The 22,276-nt window shown below is 38.7% G+C and overlaps 1 protein-coding gene and 1 long non-coding RNA gene across 2 annotated transcripts in view; one reads left to right on the plus strand and one right to left on the minus strand.

Moving 5' to 3' along the window:
• Positions 1–22,276, minus strand: part of LOC105835208 (homeobox protein aristaless) — a 136,754-nt gene that overhangs the window by 15,764 nt on the left and 98,714 nt on the right. The window contains exon 2 of the mRNA XM_036284033.1: positions 10,285–10,687. Coding sequence (XP_036139926.1) covers positions 10,285–10,687 — 403 coding nt within the window. The remainder of the gene's footprint in view (positions 1–10,284; positions 10,688–22,276) is intronic.
• LOC118644737 lies at positions 10,698–12,481 on the plus strand. The gene is made up of 2 exons (XR_004962510.1): positions 10,698–10,823; positions 11,226–12,481. It is a non-coding gene; the product is annotated as an uncharacterized LOC118644737 (long non-coding RNA).

Consider the following 22,276-nt stretch of genomic DNA (forward strand, 5'->3'; position numbering starts at 1 on the left):
GCTTCGGAAAAGTTCTTCGCCTCTGACGTACGGGCACGTACGCAAAGATTAGTCGCGCGTTCGCGACTTAATGGGAAATATGAGACCGTGATGAAAACCTCGTGCGAGAGATCAGCCAAGTTTCCGTTACGTGTCCTAGAATTCTATCTCTGAAATGCCTTTATGATTAATCCGTAAATTCCGCCCGTGTAAAACACATTTGAAATTAGGTGACGATAACGAGATATCTTACGTTACACGTTTTCAATTCTCAATTTTGAAATTTTAATCCACCGCTATTAATGCTTTGACATGTTTTTTTTTTTTTTATAAAGACAAATCGATATCTCGTGTTTGTTAAAGAATAAAAAAATTAATGCAAACATTGGAATAACGGTCCATTACCGGTTATCATCTCATTGATTACTGTTTACCCAAAGCAGATAGATAATATATATTATATAGACATATGTCTAAGAAGACATTAAGAAGGAAAGAATTAGTATCCTGCATATTAAATTATTGTGCTACGCACACATGACGAGTTACATATGTGACAGAAAACACGTTTCTTTCTCATTATGAGGCACACCTGATTTATAATTAGCGCGGCCGCTACGTTCACACGCGTTGCAAAATAGAACATGACTAACCGCCGATTAATTGCATCAACACGATAATCACAGATCGGTATCCGGTTGTACGATTCTGCGGTATATCACGCGGGTTTCTCGAGAGAGATCGCTTTTCACAGATTTGGCGAACGAATTACCTTGCGCGAATATAATCCGCAACAAAATGCATTCTCGGAATCGATTGCCGTCGCAAGTTGAAAGGAAGTCCTTCCTGTCCTGCCCTGCGCAACGTTGCGAAGTCATAGTAATCGGACTGCGAGGCGCGAATGGATTTGCCATTTCGCAACCGCACGGTAGTATAGCGCGAAACCCACGGCCGGCATCAAAAGAGGCCGCTAAGTGGATTAAAGGCGAGTTTCTTCGTCATCTTCTTCGTCTAGTCCTCTCTCTCATTCTCCCTTTCTCTCCGTCTCTCTCTTTCTCTCTCTCTCTCTCTCTCTCTCTCTGTCTCTCTATCTACCTCCTCTTTCTTTCGCTACTCCCGCCGCGGCAGGCATCCTGCCGTTCTTATTTGCTCCTGCCTGTGGCGCGAAGTCCTTCGCTGCAACCGCGCTTCGTCAGAAGTCACGGACGAAGGAAGATAATTTACTTAACTTACGTTTAATCGTGTTTGCGCGCTTATTTATTCGCATCGTTTGCGTCAACATTTGGATTTAATGCGCTTGGAATTTAATTCGATGACGAAATGATAGTGATTAATCATGACTCGCAATCGCGCGTTTAATGTGTGCGAAGGTTAATTATTTTTCTTTTGCGGAAAACGTACTCTCTGCGTTTATTTAAAAATAAGGTCATATATATATATATATGTATATATGTATATATATATATATATATATATATATATATATATATATCTCTCTCTCTCTCTCTCTCTCTCTCTCTCTCTCTCTTATAAAAAACTTCCTTATTTCTGTCACGTTGAAGAGAAATTGCTTCTAATCGACAAAAAGAAAGATTCACGGTTCAAGGCATATTACGGTACTAGCCGTATTCATATCGTTTGTTTTTATTTAAACTTTCAAGTACCTATAATTAAATTTCTTTTTTGCTATTTTATATAAATAATATTATGATATTATATATATATATGTAACAACGTGTAATCTAATATCTCCGACCTTTCAATAAATCATTGTGTAATGTCTCATTCTGCAAGCAATTCAAGATCGATTCTTTCTCGTTCGATCCGCGCGCTACGAAAATCACGCTGCATATTTCAAATCGTATCTCGAATATTGCCTAATAGATGATTACGTTATCGTTAGACCGAGAATCGAATTGAGAAAAGAGACAGATGGCCAGGCAAACGAGTGTACAAACGAGACAGGAAAGACAGAGAATGCGCGCGGATGCGTGAATGACATTGCTGGTATGAGCCAGAGGCTTGGCGCGCGAGTAATTTGAGTAATTACCGCACAATTACATTATCTAATTAACCCCGGAGGTCGGAGCGGCCGCCACGTCGTGGTGGCCGTGATTGTCTCACTCGTGGCGTAATCACAATTATTATTATTGCTTAACACGCGTGGCACGAAATCATTGGATTTACAGAAATCATGTAGACTTCGTAGAAATTTACGTGGAATTGGTAACGCAATCTCACGGTTTTATTCTTTTTGTACTTTGGTTCTATTTCTCTCACAAAAATATTTTAATGTATGCACATTTATAAATAAGGTAATATTTGTTTTAATAAATAAGAATTGATTAAAAAGGAGCAAGAATGGAATTATCTTTAATACAATCATTATTAATTACTATCAATAATTGCGGACAATTATCGACTGTGCGTCGATAATTGTCCGCAATAATTGATAGGATGTTAATTGATTCGCAGAAATGCATTCGAGAAGAAGCGGCAGTATCATTGTCCTTTTTCTTTCTTTTCATTATTCTCCTTATATACTAAGCAATCGTTCTCCGTGATCGCCAATAGATCCGCAGGCCTTATACACGATTTTTTTCCAGGAGTTAGGTCCGAGTCGAGTGTTTCGAAGTTTTATTCTTCTCTCCAGATTAACAACGAATTACTGAGTATTATTCTGCTGTCATTAAATTATTATTAATGGCAAGACATAATTGTTTTGCTGTGGCACATCCGGAACGGTCTGAATCACGGAATATTTTTTTAATCACCTTAGGCGATACGTTTTTTTCCAGTCTAAATTTTACGTCATACATATCTGTGGCAAATGTCGGACAAATGAAAATTAATAAATGATTGTCTGATGTTAGCGTAATAAAAATCATTCAAACTCAATTGACTAATTAGACTACACTGATTTTATCAACATAATTTTTTTCTGCACGCAGAAGTATTTTGTATCATTACGGTAAATATTTACGGTTTTTTAAATAATTTTTTTAAATTTTAAGATAGTTAATATCTGTAGAGCATTTTTGTTAAAAGTAAAGAAAATGACATATTGATGTATTCACTATGTGTGACTTTAACGAGGAGCTAATAGTTGCGAGTTATAAAGCTATACACATATACATGAACATATACATGACACGTTACAGTCCGTGTGTACTGTAACAATCCTGTTGAATAAACAAGTCTTGGAATTTGCCATTTATCTCGACATAAATCACATATTGCATTTATCTTTACATTTCGTATTTGCGTAAGTCGATATACCGTCTGATAAATTCGAGGCCTAACAAAAGGCTTGTTAATTATACTTACGAAGTAGTAGTGACATCACAGTATGTGATTGATATCTTGAAAACAAAAATTAACCACTTCTTTGTTTTTAATTAGTGTCGATTACTATCGGCACTACAGTGAATAATTATTATGTAAGTGTAACTTTCCGCATTGTAATTAGAAGGCTCCCACACGGTTTATACAAATAAGGTAATACAATAAGATAAAACATTGAGATTAATAGTAGATAGATAATCTAATAAACAAAAGATATAGAGGAAGGTCGGCTATTCCGTACGAAACATGCATCATTATATACAAAAGTTAGATTAGATTAAAGTTGTTTTTACGAGATTTTTATATAGAAAAAAGCCATGAATAACTGTTCTTATTTCTTTAATCATCTAAGCAGATGAGCTCAGTTTTCGAGAAATAAGAGCATGCCTATGTTAGTATTGGCGATCTTTTACATTAATATAAGACAAATACTACAATAAATATAAGGAAAGTATGTGAAAAACTTATCCAAACAAATGTATCAGAACATTAAACAACGCGATATACATTTTTATGAAAAGAAATAGGATGCAACGCAAAGAGTAAGAGAATGGATTTTTAAAAGATCAGGTTGACATAAAATGGCAAGAAGATCATTCTTAAAATACACATTCCCACGTTCGGGGAGATCGTGAACAAGATTTATGGACACGATGATCCTTATCGTGACGCGAAAAGAGAGAACGACGAAATTCGAGGCCCGCTAATAAGCGACGCCCAGAAGCACCTCGCCTTCCTCATACGTTGCCCAGAGAGAAAGAGAAAGAAGCGAGATATCTCGCCTCCTTACGCGCAGTATCGATAATGTTTAATAACGAATCGCGCCGGCCGGACAAGTAATTCGCATTGACGAGGGGTGACAAGCGGCTTTTGCCGCTCGCATTATTCCCGAGCGAGATCCGCGGCCGTGCGCGCATACCTGCCGCGACCGCTACCTTTGTGAGGAGCGAGGCGAAAGAGAGAAGCCGGTAGCCGGCTGCGTAATGCGTGCGTAATGCGCGCTTAATACGCGTACGGCGTGGAGAGCCAATTACTGATTGGCCACACTACCGCCAATCGGATGAGGGATGGACCCCGGTAAACCTGTACTCTTCGCTCTCCTTCGCACTTCGCGATGCGAGGTCCTTCTCGTCCTGCTCGAGCACGGAGCCCCGTCCTCGAGGAGGAACGAGGACGGACGATCCCGAGGTAGTCTAACAATCTTTTTCGTCGCTTCGAACGGAATCCGAACTGGCAGGATAGGATGGACGCGAATCTGTCGTTGACGGTAATAAAACGCTTAGAACTGGGTACCGTTTATGAGCAGAAAGTATCTTCTGTTCATTGTTTTACAAAGGAGACCTGAAATATTTTTAATATTTACTGTACATTTTTTAAATGTCCTTGAATACATTGATTTAATATGCAGAGTCTTTGTTTTAATATCGTTCTGGGAATTAAAATTCTAAGTAACAATTTGGATTAAAATAATGAATTTCTATTTAATATATTTAATACATTCTTTTAAGAATCATTCTTCATTAATATGTAAAAAGGAAACAGGAGTCAAAATATTACGCCTAAATAACGAAAAGGAAGTAATTATTTATCATCAGCTTTTAACGTGAGAATAAATTTTTATCGTGTGGCTCGCCGAATTATTGATTCAAACATCATTCTTTCGCAATGAAGCAATGACCGATCGAAAAACAATGAAAAGAAGGCTCAGTGTCATTTAACGGTGACGATGACCCAATGTCGCTTCCGTGGGACGAGGCAACATCGTCCACTAATTAACTCCGGAAGGCACTAATCTTATTTGTTGAGAAACGAATAACGGGTCGGCGGCGTTTCTAATCGGGAGCATGACTCGTCGTCGGTCGATTAATGACAGGAGGAGTTGCTGCGGGTCCTGGACGCAGAGCAAAGAGTCAGGGACCAGAGGAGGATACTAGAATCGCAGTGGAAGGAAGAAAGGGTAGGAGGGAGGGAAGGGGAAAGGGAGCGAGGGAGAACAGAAGAAGAGACCGCTCCGTGGAACTGGTTCCGTTCCATGGATCACTGGAAACAATCATCCTTATTAAACTCACCACCGGCTCACCCCGCGGATATAAAGGCATCCTTCGGAATGATTTACCGAGAAGCGCGTCGCGCGGCCCTTTGAACAGGTGGATCCCTCGAAACGCAACGCGAACGGACGATAAATTTTATGGATCTACCGGGCGGAGATAGATTGAGAACGCGCGACGGGGGTGGCCGCGCGCGATATTCCGCCGAGTCAGGTTTTCGAAGCGAATTCAGGACGAAATGGCGCCCGGCCGGTCGGAGTAATTAAGAAGTGGAAAATCATCAAAGAGTTCTGTTATGATTAGCTCAGGTATCCCCCTCCCCCTCCCCCCGAACATTCGAGAAACAGGTTCGAATAATTAAATCGAGATAACTTAGCTTTTCTCTAACGTACTGATGTCTAATTGTAATTAGAGAACGATATAAAAAAAAAAAAAAGATTGAGTAGCAAATTGCTCGATTCAATTTTGCCAATTGCATCGACGTTGGTATATGAAAACCAACTGAAATGCCACATTGGAAATAAACCGCGTTTAAACACGCCACACGTGTCAACGTTTACGAGGTTATTAATTAGCTACGTCGTTCGCCAGAAAGAAAGTAAGTAGCTGCAGCCGGACATTTGGAAAGACGACGAGGTTTCATCACCAACCGCGGTCCTCCTTTTTCTCTTTTCATCTGGGGCTTACAACTGGGATAAAAAATTAAAACCAACAGGGACAGGTCGGGACTGGCCGGGACCGCTCACGGTCGAACGATTAGTCCGCCGGTCGTCGTCGTCGGTAGCAGCGCGGGCCTGAGCCGCAACACTCCAATCTAAATTAGATCTTAAGAGCCCGTAAAGGTAAGTGGCCACGCTCTCTCGCAAGCCTGCGTGGCAAGCCGGCTTTAAGTGCCATATAAACAGGACGAATCTGGTAATCCGCGCGCTCCCTCGCAAATGCCACTCGGGAGTCTCGTATTCCGCAAAAGAGCCCGTTGTTATCTGTTATCGTATTCGGAAACGGCATTCCATGAAACGTTGTCCTGTCGTCAACAGCTTGTCCGGGGCTACCTTCTCCTAGTCTCCGTCAGTATCGTGTCACTCGATCGCAAACAAAATCGACAGATTCTTTACGGCAATACAAACGAAAACGCAAAAATTACAATTAAACGAATAAAAATGTTAAACTAGAATCATTTAAAAAAATTAAGATTTACGCGAAAAAAAAAAATTTGTATTAACGAAATAGTAAAAGTAAATGTCAGATAAATAAGTAAAAATTCGGAAAGAATAAAAAGAAGAATTACATTGTATGACTTATAAACGTACGACTGTTCACAAAAGCCGAACGCCAAGGGCTTTGAAAACAGAGCTCGTCCGACTGCTCTCAGCTAATGCGTGTTCCATGCTGAGGAAAAAAGTAAAACGGAGAACATAAGAGAAATGTTTATCGATGTCCAATTGGATGTACACGGCTCGCCGCGCGGAAACACGTGTTTTTTATTGGCGAATGAAATTTCATTCGCGATGTCCAGGAAGTTAAGCGCCGCACTAGCACCCATTGATATACATACAATATATTTTCGATGGGTCCCAATCACACGCCTGCCCTTACGTGTAAAGGCGCGCCTAATGAATATGCGTCGTGTTCCACGATGCGGTTTACTTTCTTCTCTTTCGCTCTTCCTGCCTCTCCTTTCCCGTCGGGCTAGTCAATAAACCTAAGCGACCATAAAATCCAATTAGCGCGAAATTAATACTACTACGCGGCGAAATAGCGGAAGAAACGCCGGATCAATTTATACTACGAAACGGTAGAAAGCGCAATCGAGCAATTTTCCATGGGCAGGAAGCCCGTATAAATATGGACGAGGAATAAATTAATATATGGGCGACGAATATTATTAGAAACCAATCAAGCCAATTATCTGGCCGTTTTTCTTGCGAAGAAAAGGGACTTTTTTAGCGACAAATAAATAACCGTCGGTTTTATATGGGGAGTATACATTTATTATGAAAACATAATAATACACTGGATGATTGAAAATCAGACAGGTGACAGGACTCGCGAAACGCGTTATTAAATTACAAAATTTTATTGCTTTTAAATTCGCATGACTTCATTTCACTAACGGCAAAACGACGATTTTCATTTTTTTTAATTTGTTGTCAATTTCTCCGTGCTTTTTTTAGTATTAACTTTTTCGTTTAATGAAAATTAACAATCTCCCGAGAGAGTCGACACAATGATAATTTCTAATTGCAAAGAGTAACGAATATCTTTTAACATATTTCTCAATTTCATTTTTTTAATCACAGATTAGAAATTGCCCAAATTGACTTCAAAAATCTTTTTTTTTTTTTGCTACAAAGGAAAAACCGTTCGGAATCTTCTTCTCCTTTAGAGATTTGCGCGGTTCTAATTTCGCTAGATAAACGAAGGAGACGTGTATTTCGCTCGTTACGGCTATCTTCATCGTAGTTTCACGCGCGCACACGGACACGTAGCTTGATGTCCCGCCATAGTCGCGCGAATACATCTCTCCAGCCCTGACCGTACACCATGGACACTCTACCTGCTATACCTCTCTCTCTGCATACTCCCCACTATCTTCGTTAATTACGAGAACCCATACCGTGGCCGCAGGACCGGACCTATTACGAGCGATTACACCGCTATTAGTTACCTACCGGGTGTTCCACGGCGCGGAGGAAGGCACTAAAAAAAGGACAGGTTGAAAGAAAAAGCTACCCAGATAGATTGCACCGCGCGACCCAATGGCGGCGCGATATACTGTACGTATGTAACTGGACCCGGGTGTGCAGGGGACTTAATAATGCGAAACCGTCGTTCCGCGTCTACGGATGAGAATTTGCATGAGGATCGTCAGTCTGACCGCAGGAAGGCCCGATGATCGATGTGTCGTTCCACGAATTTGCACTCGCGGATTTAGCAGGCTTGCATTGGATGGATAGGTGATTTATTTTAGAATCTTCCATGGATTCAGATTAAAAAGGGAAACGAACATGATCATTACTCAGAACTGTATTTAAAAGCGTTTCGAAAAGTTTTGTTGAAAATTTATATTACGTGTATTGTAAATAATAAATTAGTGGAAGCTAATACATGTATCGTAATTAATAAATTAACAGAACTACAATTTATCAAATAACCATTTTGATATGAAAATTTTGGGGAAAAGACCGTGTTGAGACGTTAACACACTTAAAGATAACTACATTAACAAAATTTCATGCTGTTCTTTAACTTTGTATAACTCGCTAAATGTGTTTAATATAAAATAAAATAAATAAAATGTCTAATAGCAAAAAAACTATATTTGTGTGATAATCCGTTCAAGTTTATAAAGAATGAGAAAGTATGTAATTTAACGCTAAACTGTACCTTGAAAAAGTTACAAAATGCTCAATAGTAAAAATGCCTTATAACAGATGTCGACTGCGTATTCGCATACTAACGCCACTGCATAGCTGCGGGCTAAACAAATAATTCCATAAGTAATTACTAGAATTCCTCATCTAATGGAGAGGATATTACGACTGGCCATAATAAACATTAATTACCATATATGTTTATTATTAATGTTTAGATATATTTTTCGCATTCTTTATTCTTGAAATGAAATAAATGAAATGTTGTAAAAAGGAAGTTCCAATAGAAAATGCTTATCAATCACAGTAGTAAATGTGTATTAATATTATCAATTGTCACGCGCGAGATAACCTTTTTTTTTCCTGATTCCATTATATTCCACTTAGGTTCTTGGTATGTTCGAAGTTCTGCGTTAACACGCATTAAGCATACCTTTTTAAAACGCGATACGCATTGTGTCTCCAGCCGTCACCCGGTCATCATTATTTCGAGGCCGTCTCAGGTAGTATACATTTAGGATAACCAGATCTGTTTTATAACCGTGCTCAAGGACTACCTGTGCACCCATCGTAAATATCTTGCAGCCGAGACCATTTTTTGAAAAAGAATTTGGTAAGTAGCGACGATATCGGCGATAGCCAGGAGAGTGCACAGGAGCCAGACAACGAAATATTTGGGTGGCAACCAATAGGTCGGTCTCTTATTATTCTATCTAAATCCCGTTACTCCCCCGAACGTGGATCCTAAAGTCTGATAAATGCGGCTAGACACCTTGCCTATCGTCTGGATCCATGGGAGGTACACGAACTTCCTATCTTGCCACCGACATATACTATAAACCCTTAATCGTCAGAGGAACTGTTTTCGGAAGGATTGCCATCCTAAAGAGCTTTGTAACAATTGATCTTCGCTCGAATGCTCTTATAAAGCATAAGCAGCGAAGTGTATCATATCAAATTTGTTAATCGCATATTTTTTTAATTTATTTCCTTGTAATGATATTCGCGTACGTAATCCAAAATAATTTTGATAAAAATATATAATTTGTTACATTATTTGTATATTTATAAGAGATAATGAAAATGAAAATCAACCGTAATCGAAACGCTATACGCAGAATTTCTGACTGTGGTTTATTTTAATTTATTTTAATCTAATTTAATAGTTGATCAACTGTCAAGTTAATATTTTGCAGTACTTTTAGTGTTTTTCAATATATACATATATCAAGATGATTTTTATAAATATATTATTCTGACTTATCTTAGAGAGTTATTAATTTTATTTTATGCTATTTTCTATGTATGTTATTGTTTATTTATTTGTTATGTTCCAAGTATGAGAATAACACCTGAAGATTTATGCATTTCAATTTGTAAGAAATATTAATATTTTTGAAATCACGATGCCTACAGTCTTTGCATACCGAGTTCTCGATCCCAAATAAAATTCCATCTGAACGCCATTCACCCCGGCCATTTGAGTTGAGATAAAGCTCGAGATAATTAGAACGTTGCCCGATGGTCAGTCGACTCACCTCGTAAACACGTCCGGATAATGCGTCCTGGAGAAGGCCTTTTCAAGTTCCTCCAACTGGAAGCTAGTAAAGGTCGTTCTATAGCGACGCTGCTTTCTCTTAGGCGCAAAGTCGTCGGCCTCCGCTTCGCTCTCGGGGCTGGTTGGCGCCGCTCGTGGGTGCGTGCCCTCTTCCTCGGGCCTTACCTCCTCGGTAGAGATGCCCATTTGGGTGGATTGAGGTGTTGTCGTCGTTGTCGTCGTCGTCGTTGTCGTCGTTGACGCTGGCGCCGATTGTTGTTGATGCGAGTGAGGCTGCTGGCTCACCTGCTGGCTCACCTGAGTCACCTGGCTCGAGTTGCTCGTACTGCTCGCAGGACTCGTCTGCGGGACGGCCTGCTCGCTGCCTCCTCGCGACGAATGATCTGCATAGAAAAATAATTATGTTATATACCCTTGTGTAATTTTGTCACTTGTACTAACGTAAATGTAATATAATTACAGGTGTTACAAGGATTCGGATACTATTGTACTTGGATCATGGACTGAAGCCATCATTTGGTGAGTTCAGATTTATTTTATGAATAAAATTTCAAGCTAATTATAAGACTTGGCGAATCAAATTACAATGGTCCAGATTATAATTTTTACAAATTATGTTAGGGTTTTCTGTAGTCAATAATTTTGCACTGTGTCAATGTTTGTCGGTTTTATAGAAGACGGTTGTAAATTATCTATGCGAGCAAGATAATTTCAAATGCTCTTTAGGATGATTATAAAAAGCAAAAACAATACACAGAACATCAAAAATTTAAAGTTTTTGATTAAATTAGAAGTCACGCATATGATCGGAAATTAAAAATGTTATTATTACATCATTTGTTTAAAGGTGTATGTATACAAGGTAAGGAATTAATTTCTAAAGAAGCACGATATATATATTATTGATGAATCGATACCTAGGACGAGTAGGATAATGCTAGGCTCTCGTCAGGCCATCTGATCGCGACTGAAACGCAAACGTAGTGTGAAACGATTCATCAGTTGTCACGTGAAGCGGTGACCACAACGTATTATCAGCGACGATCGGATTCCACGAATGGTCAGGGAAATCGCTGCGGTCTAGTTTCCGTTGCGAGCGGATTTAAACGACGGCCTGTTCGACACGCCGGCCGTAAACCAGCTCGGGATTTGGAATTTCCGCGCTTCAAATTTCCGCCTTCGTGGAAAGATCTGCCAAGTGACCGCTGTATAATTAGACTAACCATTAACACAGCTGTTAGGCCGTAAGAAGTTTTACGGCCTAACTCTAAATAAAAACGGCTTTGAACAATTTCGCTCTGGCGTGCCGCATTTTCTTTATAATCAGTGCAAGAAAGATATCATCTTATTGTTGTCAAGTTGAGGAAATACATTTTTCACACAAGTGTTACTAGTATATTTTTTATACTATATATCATGTTATATATATATATCAAATATAAAGTATTAGGTCCAACATATTTTAATTAAATGTAAAATGTGTTGAAATATAATCTAATCTGATAAAGCTTTTGTGTAATAAAAATATTTTTAATATGAGACTGAAGAAGATATCACGCGTTTATTAAAAGATATTAATATTTTTTAAAAATAAGAATGCTTTTTGCGTGAGGACTTTTTCAATTAAAATAGATATTTTATTCAAAGATGTCGAAAATTGTCGAAAAATAATTTAACTGTCAGAAAATACATTCTATTAGGTTGAAAGAATTCGAGTGTTATATTTGAAATAAATTTACTTATAAACTACGTTTGCTGTTTCAAAAACGTTTTTGCAAAAAAATGCGTTAATGTTTAAAATACTCCCTTAAAAAAAATAAAAGAGATGGCCACATAATGCACGGCCTCTAAACGGAGTAAAACGATACGATCGTCTTACGCATCTCTCGCACCTATTCATTTTCGAATACAACCTGCTTAATCGCGTGCCCTCCCACTGCATCTTGCAAATCCGCCGTGGTTAATCTTTGCAGTGCATCGTTATTTGGTCCGGAAAAAATATCTCGTGCAGAATCGTAATACGCGGTACGCTTTCGCGGCAAAAGTGTAAAAATTGCCGTTCACTCGGTATCAATGTCATTAGTTACAATGTTATACGTTCACGTAGGCAAATTAGATGAAGTCATTGCATTCGACGCTTGAATGCATCTAATTTTCTTCGATATAGAATCTCCTCCTCAAATAAAAATGATACAAATAGATCTATTATTAATAAAAAATATAATTAGCATAATTAATAATATTAGTAAATTATTAGTAAAAAAAATATATACTTTGAATGAATCTTATACATCAAAGTTGAATTTTTTTATTGAAGTAATAAATTGGACTTATTGTATAAAGCTGTAGTAATTAATTTTCTATATTAATGATATGTGTCTACTTTATAAAATATTAAAGCTGATAAATATCATTATACGTTTTAAATATTGTACATAACGCAATATTACGTATGTGAGATTAGGATAATCAATATGTTGACATGCGTATGATTTATTACCATGTATTAGGCAAAAAGGCGAATTAAAATAAATGGATTTTAGCAAATGTTGACTCATACGCGCGCGTGCGGCAGAGGTATCACTCCTTTCACCGCGACTTTGCCTCGTAGGAATTAATGATTTCTACGAGCCCGCACCTTGGCATGATCGCAATCCCACCATCGTGGCAATCGTGTAACGGCGTTCGATATTGCTTGTAAACTTGTAACGGAATCGTTGGCAATAAATATCCGAAGACCAGTGGCTTCGAGGCTTTACAAGGCTATTGCCAACTAACACATAAGTGAAGAGAATAATTGCTAGAATAAAAACTAGACAATCACGAAAAAGTCAATATATAAGTATTAATTTGAATTCAATTTCATTTAATTTAAATTATTGTACATTCTTAAAGCAATAATCTTGCAATGTGTTTTAAAAATTAAGCAGAAAAGTATTATAAAAAACGTAAGTAATTTCTAAATTGTAAAATTAAATCTTATTAAAATATGTTTTTATTGATATATGATGACATAAAATTCTACATATTTGTTCATTTAAACTACTTTCTTCTTTTCCATTCGTCCATCTAGACATGCACTTGATCTCACGTAGCTCATTTTAAATCTTGCAAGAAGCTTAATTCGCAACGACCACAAGTATCCCCGTCACGTTTTGCGCATATCGGTGAAACCGTAGGCTCTTACGTACATCGATATACGCTCATATGCGAAGTCTTTAGAGAAAACGGCAGCCGATCGAGTAAATTTCTAGAAGCGGGCGGTTCGATAGAAAGCGGGGGGTCAAAATGACGAGCGCGGGGCGGAGGAGGGAAGGATCGAAGTGGCTTACGCAGTTTCTTAAGCGGCAGTTTTTAATCGAGTCAATTTATCGGAAATGAGCTTATAATGCAGGTAGCCTCGACGTAATGCCGATAATATACAACGGGCCTAAACCCGCCGGATTTCCCCTTTTTGTTCACGTACACTTCGCGATGTGTGCAACTACGAGTTCATCGACGCGCAAGGAGAACAAGAGAGAGAGAGAGAGAGAGAGAGAGAGAGAGAGAGAGAGAGAGAGAGAGAGAGAGAGATGGGGAAAGAAGAAGAGAGATGGAATTAGAAAGAGAAAAGAAGAGAAGAGAAGGAGAGTAGGACGTGTAGGTAGCCTTTTACATTATAATAGCATTAATGGGGCCTAAGGCCGCACTTAGCGTTCGTTCGCCGGTCAGTTCGCCTCGTCGTTATTAACTGAAAATTACCGAAACCGAAATCTAATTCACGTAAACACTATAATTTCACCGCGTGCCGAGAAATCGGGAGTCCCTCTCTAAACGCTCACTCTCTCTCTCGTATTCTTTCCATGCGATAAGGCACATTAAATTCTTCGACCTAATCGAACGGGCAAATACACTCGCGAGACTACCCATATGCTGTTGTAAGTCGTCCTGATTTTTTTTTTACTTTTTACGCCGTTCGTTCTGCATCCATTTGAGAGCTAACTTTGTTTGGCACGCAAAGATAATTAAATTAACATCAGAAACGCAAAGATGTTTAATAATTTGTTGCAGCTCTTCTAATGTTTGACGATATTTTTTTCTTTAGGAGGAGATACGTCAAAAAATTGTAACCTAAAAAAACATTGTATTTATACCTTAAAAATTAATTATTATTATTATTATTTTTAATGAATGATATAATAGAATTTTATTCTTTGTGTAAAAACTGCTTGCATATAAATCCAAGATAATTGCAAAGAAATGACGTTATCACTTTAACGTCAATTACATGGAGTAATTTTGATTGACATCGTAATAACTTTAAACGACAATATGCAAATGAAAATGTCGGGTACACGCAAATCTTTAATTAAGCGCAAATTCATAAATGTCAAACGGCAAATTGTTTTCAGCCAAATTATACAAATCATCGACTATATATACCATAACCATTATATGCGCTGCGAGTTATCTCAAAGTTATTCCCGGCGCGGATTAATGAACGATAGCTGGTTTATGTGTCGCAAGTGTACGCGTCGTAATAAACATCGGCGAGAAACGTGTTTTAGCGCGATTCCATCGCGAATGGTAACTTGCATCGCATCGACGTTACTTAATTTACCGCGAGTTCGATCTCGCGAACGCCCATTTATTTCTCTCCATCGGCTGTTCCGCGCGCCTTGACAATATCATGAATGTTCAATTAGATACGTCACGCTCGATTAGAAATGATAGAGCGAATTGCAGGGCTGTAACCGGTGATTAAATTCGGGGGGGACGCAGAGAGGTATTACTTTGCTAATACGATCAATAAAATCGTGTACTTGTATTGGTTTTCGTTATGTTTCTATGTTTTTTTGTTGTGTGCTAAGTACAGGAATGTGTGTAGAAGACGGTTCAGATCTGGAATCTGGAATTTTCAAGAAATTTATTTATCCTTGAAAATTATGAATTTTTATGACATTTAAGGAATTTTTGCTAACATTTAAGAAATTTTTGGAATTCTACTTCTAAGATTAAACTTGATCTTTTTTCCTGACAAAATTATTTCCTGGATCTATATTTTGTTACAAAATATTGACAATCAGTAATAAATATGGCATACACGTACTGTGTAACTCGCGAATTAAAAAAAAAATCATGACAAAATTAATGAACTGAATCTGTATATTACGGACAAATAATTTGTGCTATATTTAATTTAGATTATTTCTTTTTAGTATTTCCTTAAATTTAATATTCAAAACTTAAGTGACTTTGAGTAAACGTCCTGAAATAGCAAAAACTTATTTTACACTTAACGTCCAATCTTGACTTTGGCTTTCAGCGAAAAATTTTAATTTGAGAATTAGTTGCAAAAAAAATCCAAGCAAATTTGCTCCGCTCCTTAGCTGTGCGTCGACGATGTAGTGTGAATGTGCATATTCCTGGAGAGTGTAAATGCATCTATAGTCGTCGTTCCTCTCGCCCATCAAGCAGTTCGAAAAATTCCGTCGTTTCTGCTACGTTTGCGCGTCGTCGGCGTCTGCTTGCACACTTACATACGTACATTGCGTGCGCGATTTACGGCCGTGCAAATTAGCGCGTCGCAATCAACCAATTAGCTAAGTCATTGTGGCCGCGTACGCGAACGCGAACGCGACGTACGCAGTACGCACGGCGAACGACAAACGGACGACTGTTAATTACCCGCTAATCGGTACCGCGAGTGCCAATTAAAGTTTCCTCCATGATATTTTCCGTTCATGAGATTTCCTCGGCGTTGATCACGCAGATTACATAAAATACTACCACTTCTGTTTATACGTAATTCTATTAGGAATTACGTTTGATCGCCGCTGCTCGTTTCGTAATTGCAATTGCCTATTACTTTGAAACTGACGTTTCTTTTAATTAATTCGAAGCGAGTAAAACGTCGCAGAACGGATTTGGATACTCGGCGCAAAAAGAGAACACAGAAAAAGTTATCACCTTTAATTAACTTTTTTACTCTCGCAATGATCTAGTTCAGATTAAATTTATTTAATTTATACATGCGATAGGTCGCGCAAGATTGAACCGTTCATGTTTATTAATTATGCTATATTATGTGAGAGATAATCGATAATGATGTTGTATAATATATTCAGTATTAATACCTATGGACGTGTAAAATATCGTTTGTACAAGTTGTTAGTAGCTTAAACAATATTAATTTTAGAATGTAGAAGATGCATTTTAGTAAAGTATCTCATAATCAATAATTTTTATTTTCTTAAAATGATTTTAAAAATTATTGCGTGCAAATTAAATTATTTGAAATTATACTTAAAGTTTTTATATTAAAAATTAAATCAATATTTGAAATTAAATTAATTACAATAACGTTAAACTAATTACAACTCGTTAAGGCCTCCAGTATAACACACGTATGGGATTCTGAGAAAGAATTTTTGCGTGTCTACTGCGGCGACACTAATTCCCGGTATAAACGTACGTGCGGAAAATGCAATTATACAATATATTATCACACTGTAACTGCGCCGGGGCTCATGTGAATGACACTTGATATTACGGTCTCCTCGCGACCGTTTTTTTATCCCAGTTCAGGCACCTCGGCCGACGACGGCGTCGCATTCGGGAGAGATGTGTTTCCACATCGAATCATACTTGCAAATTTGCGCTAATAGACGCATCAATGCATCCTGTGACACGAACCGGCGTCGCTCGGCCATGTTCGATCGCTCGAACACGGCATAATAAGCGGCAATTACGAATTATCGGCGAGTTTTCTGGTCCGCTCGCTCCTGCCGCGATAACGGCGCAGATAACGCCGGATATATGTACCTTCCGGTTACGGGCAATGCGCATCCGATGCGCCGCCAATTTCCTTGTAACTCTCTCTCTCTCTATCTCTCTCTCTCGTAATGCCTCGAAGAGCGCGGTAAGATTGTGAGATATGGAACGAGAACAGCTGACTGCGGCCCGGACGTGTAAGAGTAACCTCCGACCCCATAAGTTATTCTTTCTGCTACCTCGACTCTTTTTTTTTACTTCTCTTGCAGCAAGTAATCTTAATTCCACCGTTATTAAGAAAGACAAGTGGAAGTTTGTGCCTACCTATTTTGTCAGTATTAAATAAAAATCTAAAAACGCGAAAATATTTTTGAAGGACAATAATGTTTGATCGGTTCAATAAAATTTTCCTATTGCGGTATATAAATTTTTTTATAGATTGTTTAATAATTACGAGATTAATATCAAGGAAGTGAGTTTATATGCTGGTAGAAAATGTTATTCCCATTTATGATTATTAAAAACAAATCAGATTGGTATTGTACGATTTAAGTTTGCATAAATCATTTTTTTTGTCGAACGCATTTATGCAGCAATTATTTCTTATGCAATAGATATTTTAACTTAAAATTCGCATTTCATCTAATTACGCAATAATTTCGTAATTAATCCGCGATGAAAAACATGAACATTATAAAATGATTTCTTGGGAAATTGATTAAGGCGGTTTATTCATTCGTGTAATTCCGCGTGATTCAATCGATAGATTGATTTTAACCGCTCCCGTGGTCCATTGTAAAAGAAAAATATTAACTCAGACCCAAGTGATTTACATAAATGTGATTTATTCGATAATAACCACTCGCAAAACATAAATAGATTTTCCGCTTGTGCGCATAGTTATATATATTTTTTTTGCAGCAGATCATTGAAAGTATGCTAACTCAGCAGTAAAACAATGTGACAAAAAATGCTGTTGCACGTGTACATTCTTATTAGTTGTAGACGCGGCGGACGATAACTACTTCTGATAAATCGAGGTAACACGACTCGGATTATACAGAGCGCGCGAGTTAAAGGGCACTGTAAATTTTCACGTGGCGTCATAATAACGAGATGCGATTATCAATCATTATTCTACGATTCTATCGCACCTCGCTCTTACGTCGCGTAATCGCGATTTTTTTTTTTCGCACGACGCGACGTTTACAACACTTCGACAACGCGTCTCACGTCGATTTAGCAGTCGAATCTCTTTTTTCGCGAGCACGCAGCCCGTGGCAGCGATCCGTAAAACGATTCCTGTACGTTCGACTACGCGCGATCGACTCTCCCGATTGCGGTTCGCGTACCGCGCGAAGTATCGCGCGCCGATCGCGATTGCGTATTTTATGACGGCGAAACGTCCCGCGACCCTGTCGGGCGCTCACGTATCCGCTGATTATTACGTTGTAAAGATTATCGTGTAAACTGGGACGCGTGCTCGTTAGTACGCGTGTACACATACACGCAGAGGCATACGCACGCAGTGAACGCCGATGAAACATTATCTCCTGGCGAAGTCGGAGAAAGGCGAGGATTAAACGTCATAGGCGTCGAGAATGTTTTCCTTTAAGTCCACCAATTTTTGTCGGTTATGTTTAAATAAAAATATCAAATTTATGAAGGGACCAAATTTAATTATTAATTAATATTAACGTTATTTTTATTATTAATTAATGTTGTTCACACTATTAATCGAAATAATGGTTAATATTATTTATGATATTAATATTAATTGTCCACGTCTTACAAATTGCCACTTTTTAAATCTTGACGATGTAACATTTAATCAATGCTTAATATTTACATCGTTTTATCGTGGAAGGAATTTCATATATATCTGTATATATGTGATGTTAATTTTCTTCAGTTGTACGTAATGTGACGTTCAATGCCGAAAGGATTAAAGATTCTTCTTTCATTGTGTGTAAGAGCACAAAAAAGACGAAACCTCTTTGCGGCGCCCATGAATATCGCGTATCGTGTACATTCGAATGCCATACACACGATGCCAAATCACGTTTCCCTCCTCTCGCGCGCGAGCGATTCTCGTTTACAATCTGCAAATTGGTCCATTATCGGCCCGAGGAGAAAGCATCCACCGACGATTTACGCACACGCGAGTAATTAATGATCGCGGAGATAGCGGCTAGTGTAATTTGCGCGGCATCCGGTGTATCGGCCCGTCATCGATCATTCGCGCTGATCTTCGCGAATCGACGCGAGAGACAGTGGGGTTTGCCGCACCGTGCCGGAGCGGGCACGAGATGCGCCGATTCGCAAATAAAAATTAATCCCGTAGACGTTGCGTGGTAGCCGCTTAAGTCACGGCGCATACATATCGTTCCGTTCTACGTCCGCGCCTCGATAGCGATCGTTAATGATTTCTGCACACATGATCGCCGGGGAATGCCACGTTGCTGCCCCGCCGCCGGCGGTATTTGCACACACTTCTCGCTGCGCCTTGATACTTTGATGTACGCGCACACGCGGTGTCTGTCAATATAGTAGCCGCAACGGTGTACATTATCGATTATCGCGAGAGAAAGAGAGAGAGAGAGAGAGAGAGATCTTCCCAAAGATAGATGTGGCTCGAGCTTCTTTAATCGCCACCACGGGGTCTTTGGAGCATTAACGACCAGTAAAATGGGAATTCCGCGCACCGATCAATTAGACGCTGATAAATAATAGGTTCTAGGCACGTATTCCTAATGTTTAATAAGACGCTGCATTCTCTATAGATGGGTAAAGATATGCGAATATCGATGGAATGTTACGTCACGCTCGTAATGATTTACTGGCTGCAACAACGTTATTGATCACTTTCGATTAAGGTAATTTCTGCACCTGTATCAAATCACACGTGAATAAATAACGCTTGTAAGTAAAAAGGATGAAAAAACGAATTAATCGAAATTTAATGTTTAAAGCGCGTTTGATTTAAAAAAAGTTATTAATTCTTCGCTATCAATCTTTATTTGATATAAAATTATATACATCGATAGGAAAACACAAGATAAAAGATATTTGTGACTATAATTGCATAGTAAAATAATATTATTCATTAATATTATTTTTATAGTAATTATTACAATAATGTTAGTAATAGTAATTATATACTTATAGTGATACCAGCTATGAAAAAATTGTACTAATAATTTTACAGCTTGAAAATATAAGCATATGGTTATTTTTATCATAATTACAATAAAATAATATTATTGACTATAATTATATTACTGAATAACTTTAATTTTATGAAATTATAGTCACGAGTACAACACATGTTTTTGTCAGTGTAATTTCCATAATTTTTTTATAAAATATACAAATTATACACTTCCATTTTCGAATACGTATAAAGATTATTTTTGCGTATCTGTCTATCTAAATTGTCGGAGTTAGCTTACTGAAGTACCCCCTGAAGTATATATCCCTTCGGTTTTTGTTTACAACAATTCTCCCTTTCATTATCGATCGGTCGATTCGATGCGGGCCGGGCGCGTTTGTTAATCGATGATCGTCTAAAGCAGATGTGCCGTCTGTCGATCGTCGATAGCGATTCGTGAACGATCATTAGACGCTCTAAACGAAAAAAAGGTGCAAAAGATACGGCAAAACAGTCGGCGCACGCGTGATAAATCACGCGCCTCCCGTCGCGGAGTTTTGCGATGTGCAAAATGTAATTGGCCCCGCTCCAATCTGCATCTAAATTCATAGCCGCGCATCGAATGTTTTCGCCCCTATATACATGCAGATCGCGTCGTTCCTTTTTGCCTCGGTCAGTCGAGGCGCACCTTGATCCGTAATTAGAGGTCGCGTTTCTACTAGCGCGAAATGGGTGGAGCCGCTACAAATTACACAAATCTGGCGTTCCCGAGCGAGCGCGGCTCAGTTTGCAATACTGATGTAACATAAAAACAATATATGTTACGTAACGTAGAGATTAGAAGGGAGAACGCACTGCGGGAGCGTGTGTCAGACACGTCTTGCACTCGCGCGTATTTCGAAAACAAGAAAACGAAAGGATCCATAGGATATTAAAAGTCTTACTTTATTTTGCTAATTAAACTGAATTTTTAACAACACAAACGAAATGTTTCGGGACGTTATATTTCCCCCTTCGTCGCGGGGTAGATTCCCTATCGCGGGACCCCCCGCTAGAAATGGACGGCGAAATTTCGCGGCGCTCAACGGGGCTTAACGAATTTGATTGCAAACGTGTGCCTTGCAAGAGACGACGCCGCGCGCGGCGCGCGTCGTCGTCGCCTTTATTCCGGACCATAAATCTCGCGCGTCGCTTGGCCCGGCTGCACGAACGCGCGACGCATCGCGTTGCCGCGTGCATTAGTCTTGTCCTTGCGGCGGCGATTCTGAGAACACACACAAACACACACACACACAAACACACACACACACACACACACACACACACACACTGATGACGACGACGACGACGATTAACAACGGCGACGACATTTGCAATGTTTCCCTCTTTCCCTTTCTTGTTTTTTTATTTTTTTCCCATCCTCTTTTTTTCATCTGCAAAAGAGCGCGTACTACCGGCTGCCAGTCGGCAGGTGTCTTAAATACAGTCACAATTATCCACGGCAGTTAATTACCGGTGGTGTCACTATCAATTACTAAATCACGTCCCCCGTGCCATCTTTGCGGTACGCGCGCGCGCGCGCGCGATGCAGCACTTTCTGTCCAGCGGTAAAAATTGCGCGTCCAGCTGAATAATCAGCGGCGACGCTGGCAATTAATTTCGTCCCGCGGCATATTATCGCGGGTGACAACGTTAGCGTCGTGCATTACTCGTGCATTACTCGTTCAGATAATTACACGGCGTGTGGGACAGAAAGTAAATGTTTTTTTCTGCTCGATGTACACACGATGCTGAAAATAATTCTTGAGGAAGAAATCTTAAGCAAGACGTGTCATTTATTGGACAGAATACTTTTAAATTATTATTTTTTATTGTAATATAGATTGAAAAAATGTATGATATTTGCGTAGTAAAATAATTATGGTCAGAAATATTTTAATAGTAATATTGATAATTTGTGACAATCTTATGATGTTCTAGATTTAAAAATAGACCGATCTGAAGATAGAAATTTCTGATTTAATCTTAAACTTGTTTTATTTTTATACTGCATGAGGTTGTAATAAGA

This window comes from Monomorium pharaonis, chromosome 3 (genome assembly GCF_013373865.1).
Source record: "Monomorium pharaonis isolate MP-MQ-018 chromosome 3, ASM1337386v2, whole genome shotgun sequence".
NCBI lineage: Eukaryota > Metazoa > Arthropoda > Insecta > Hymenoptera > Formicidae > Monomorium > Monomorium pharaonis.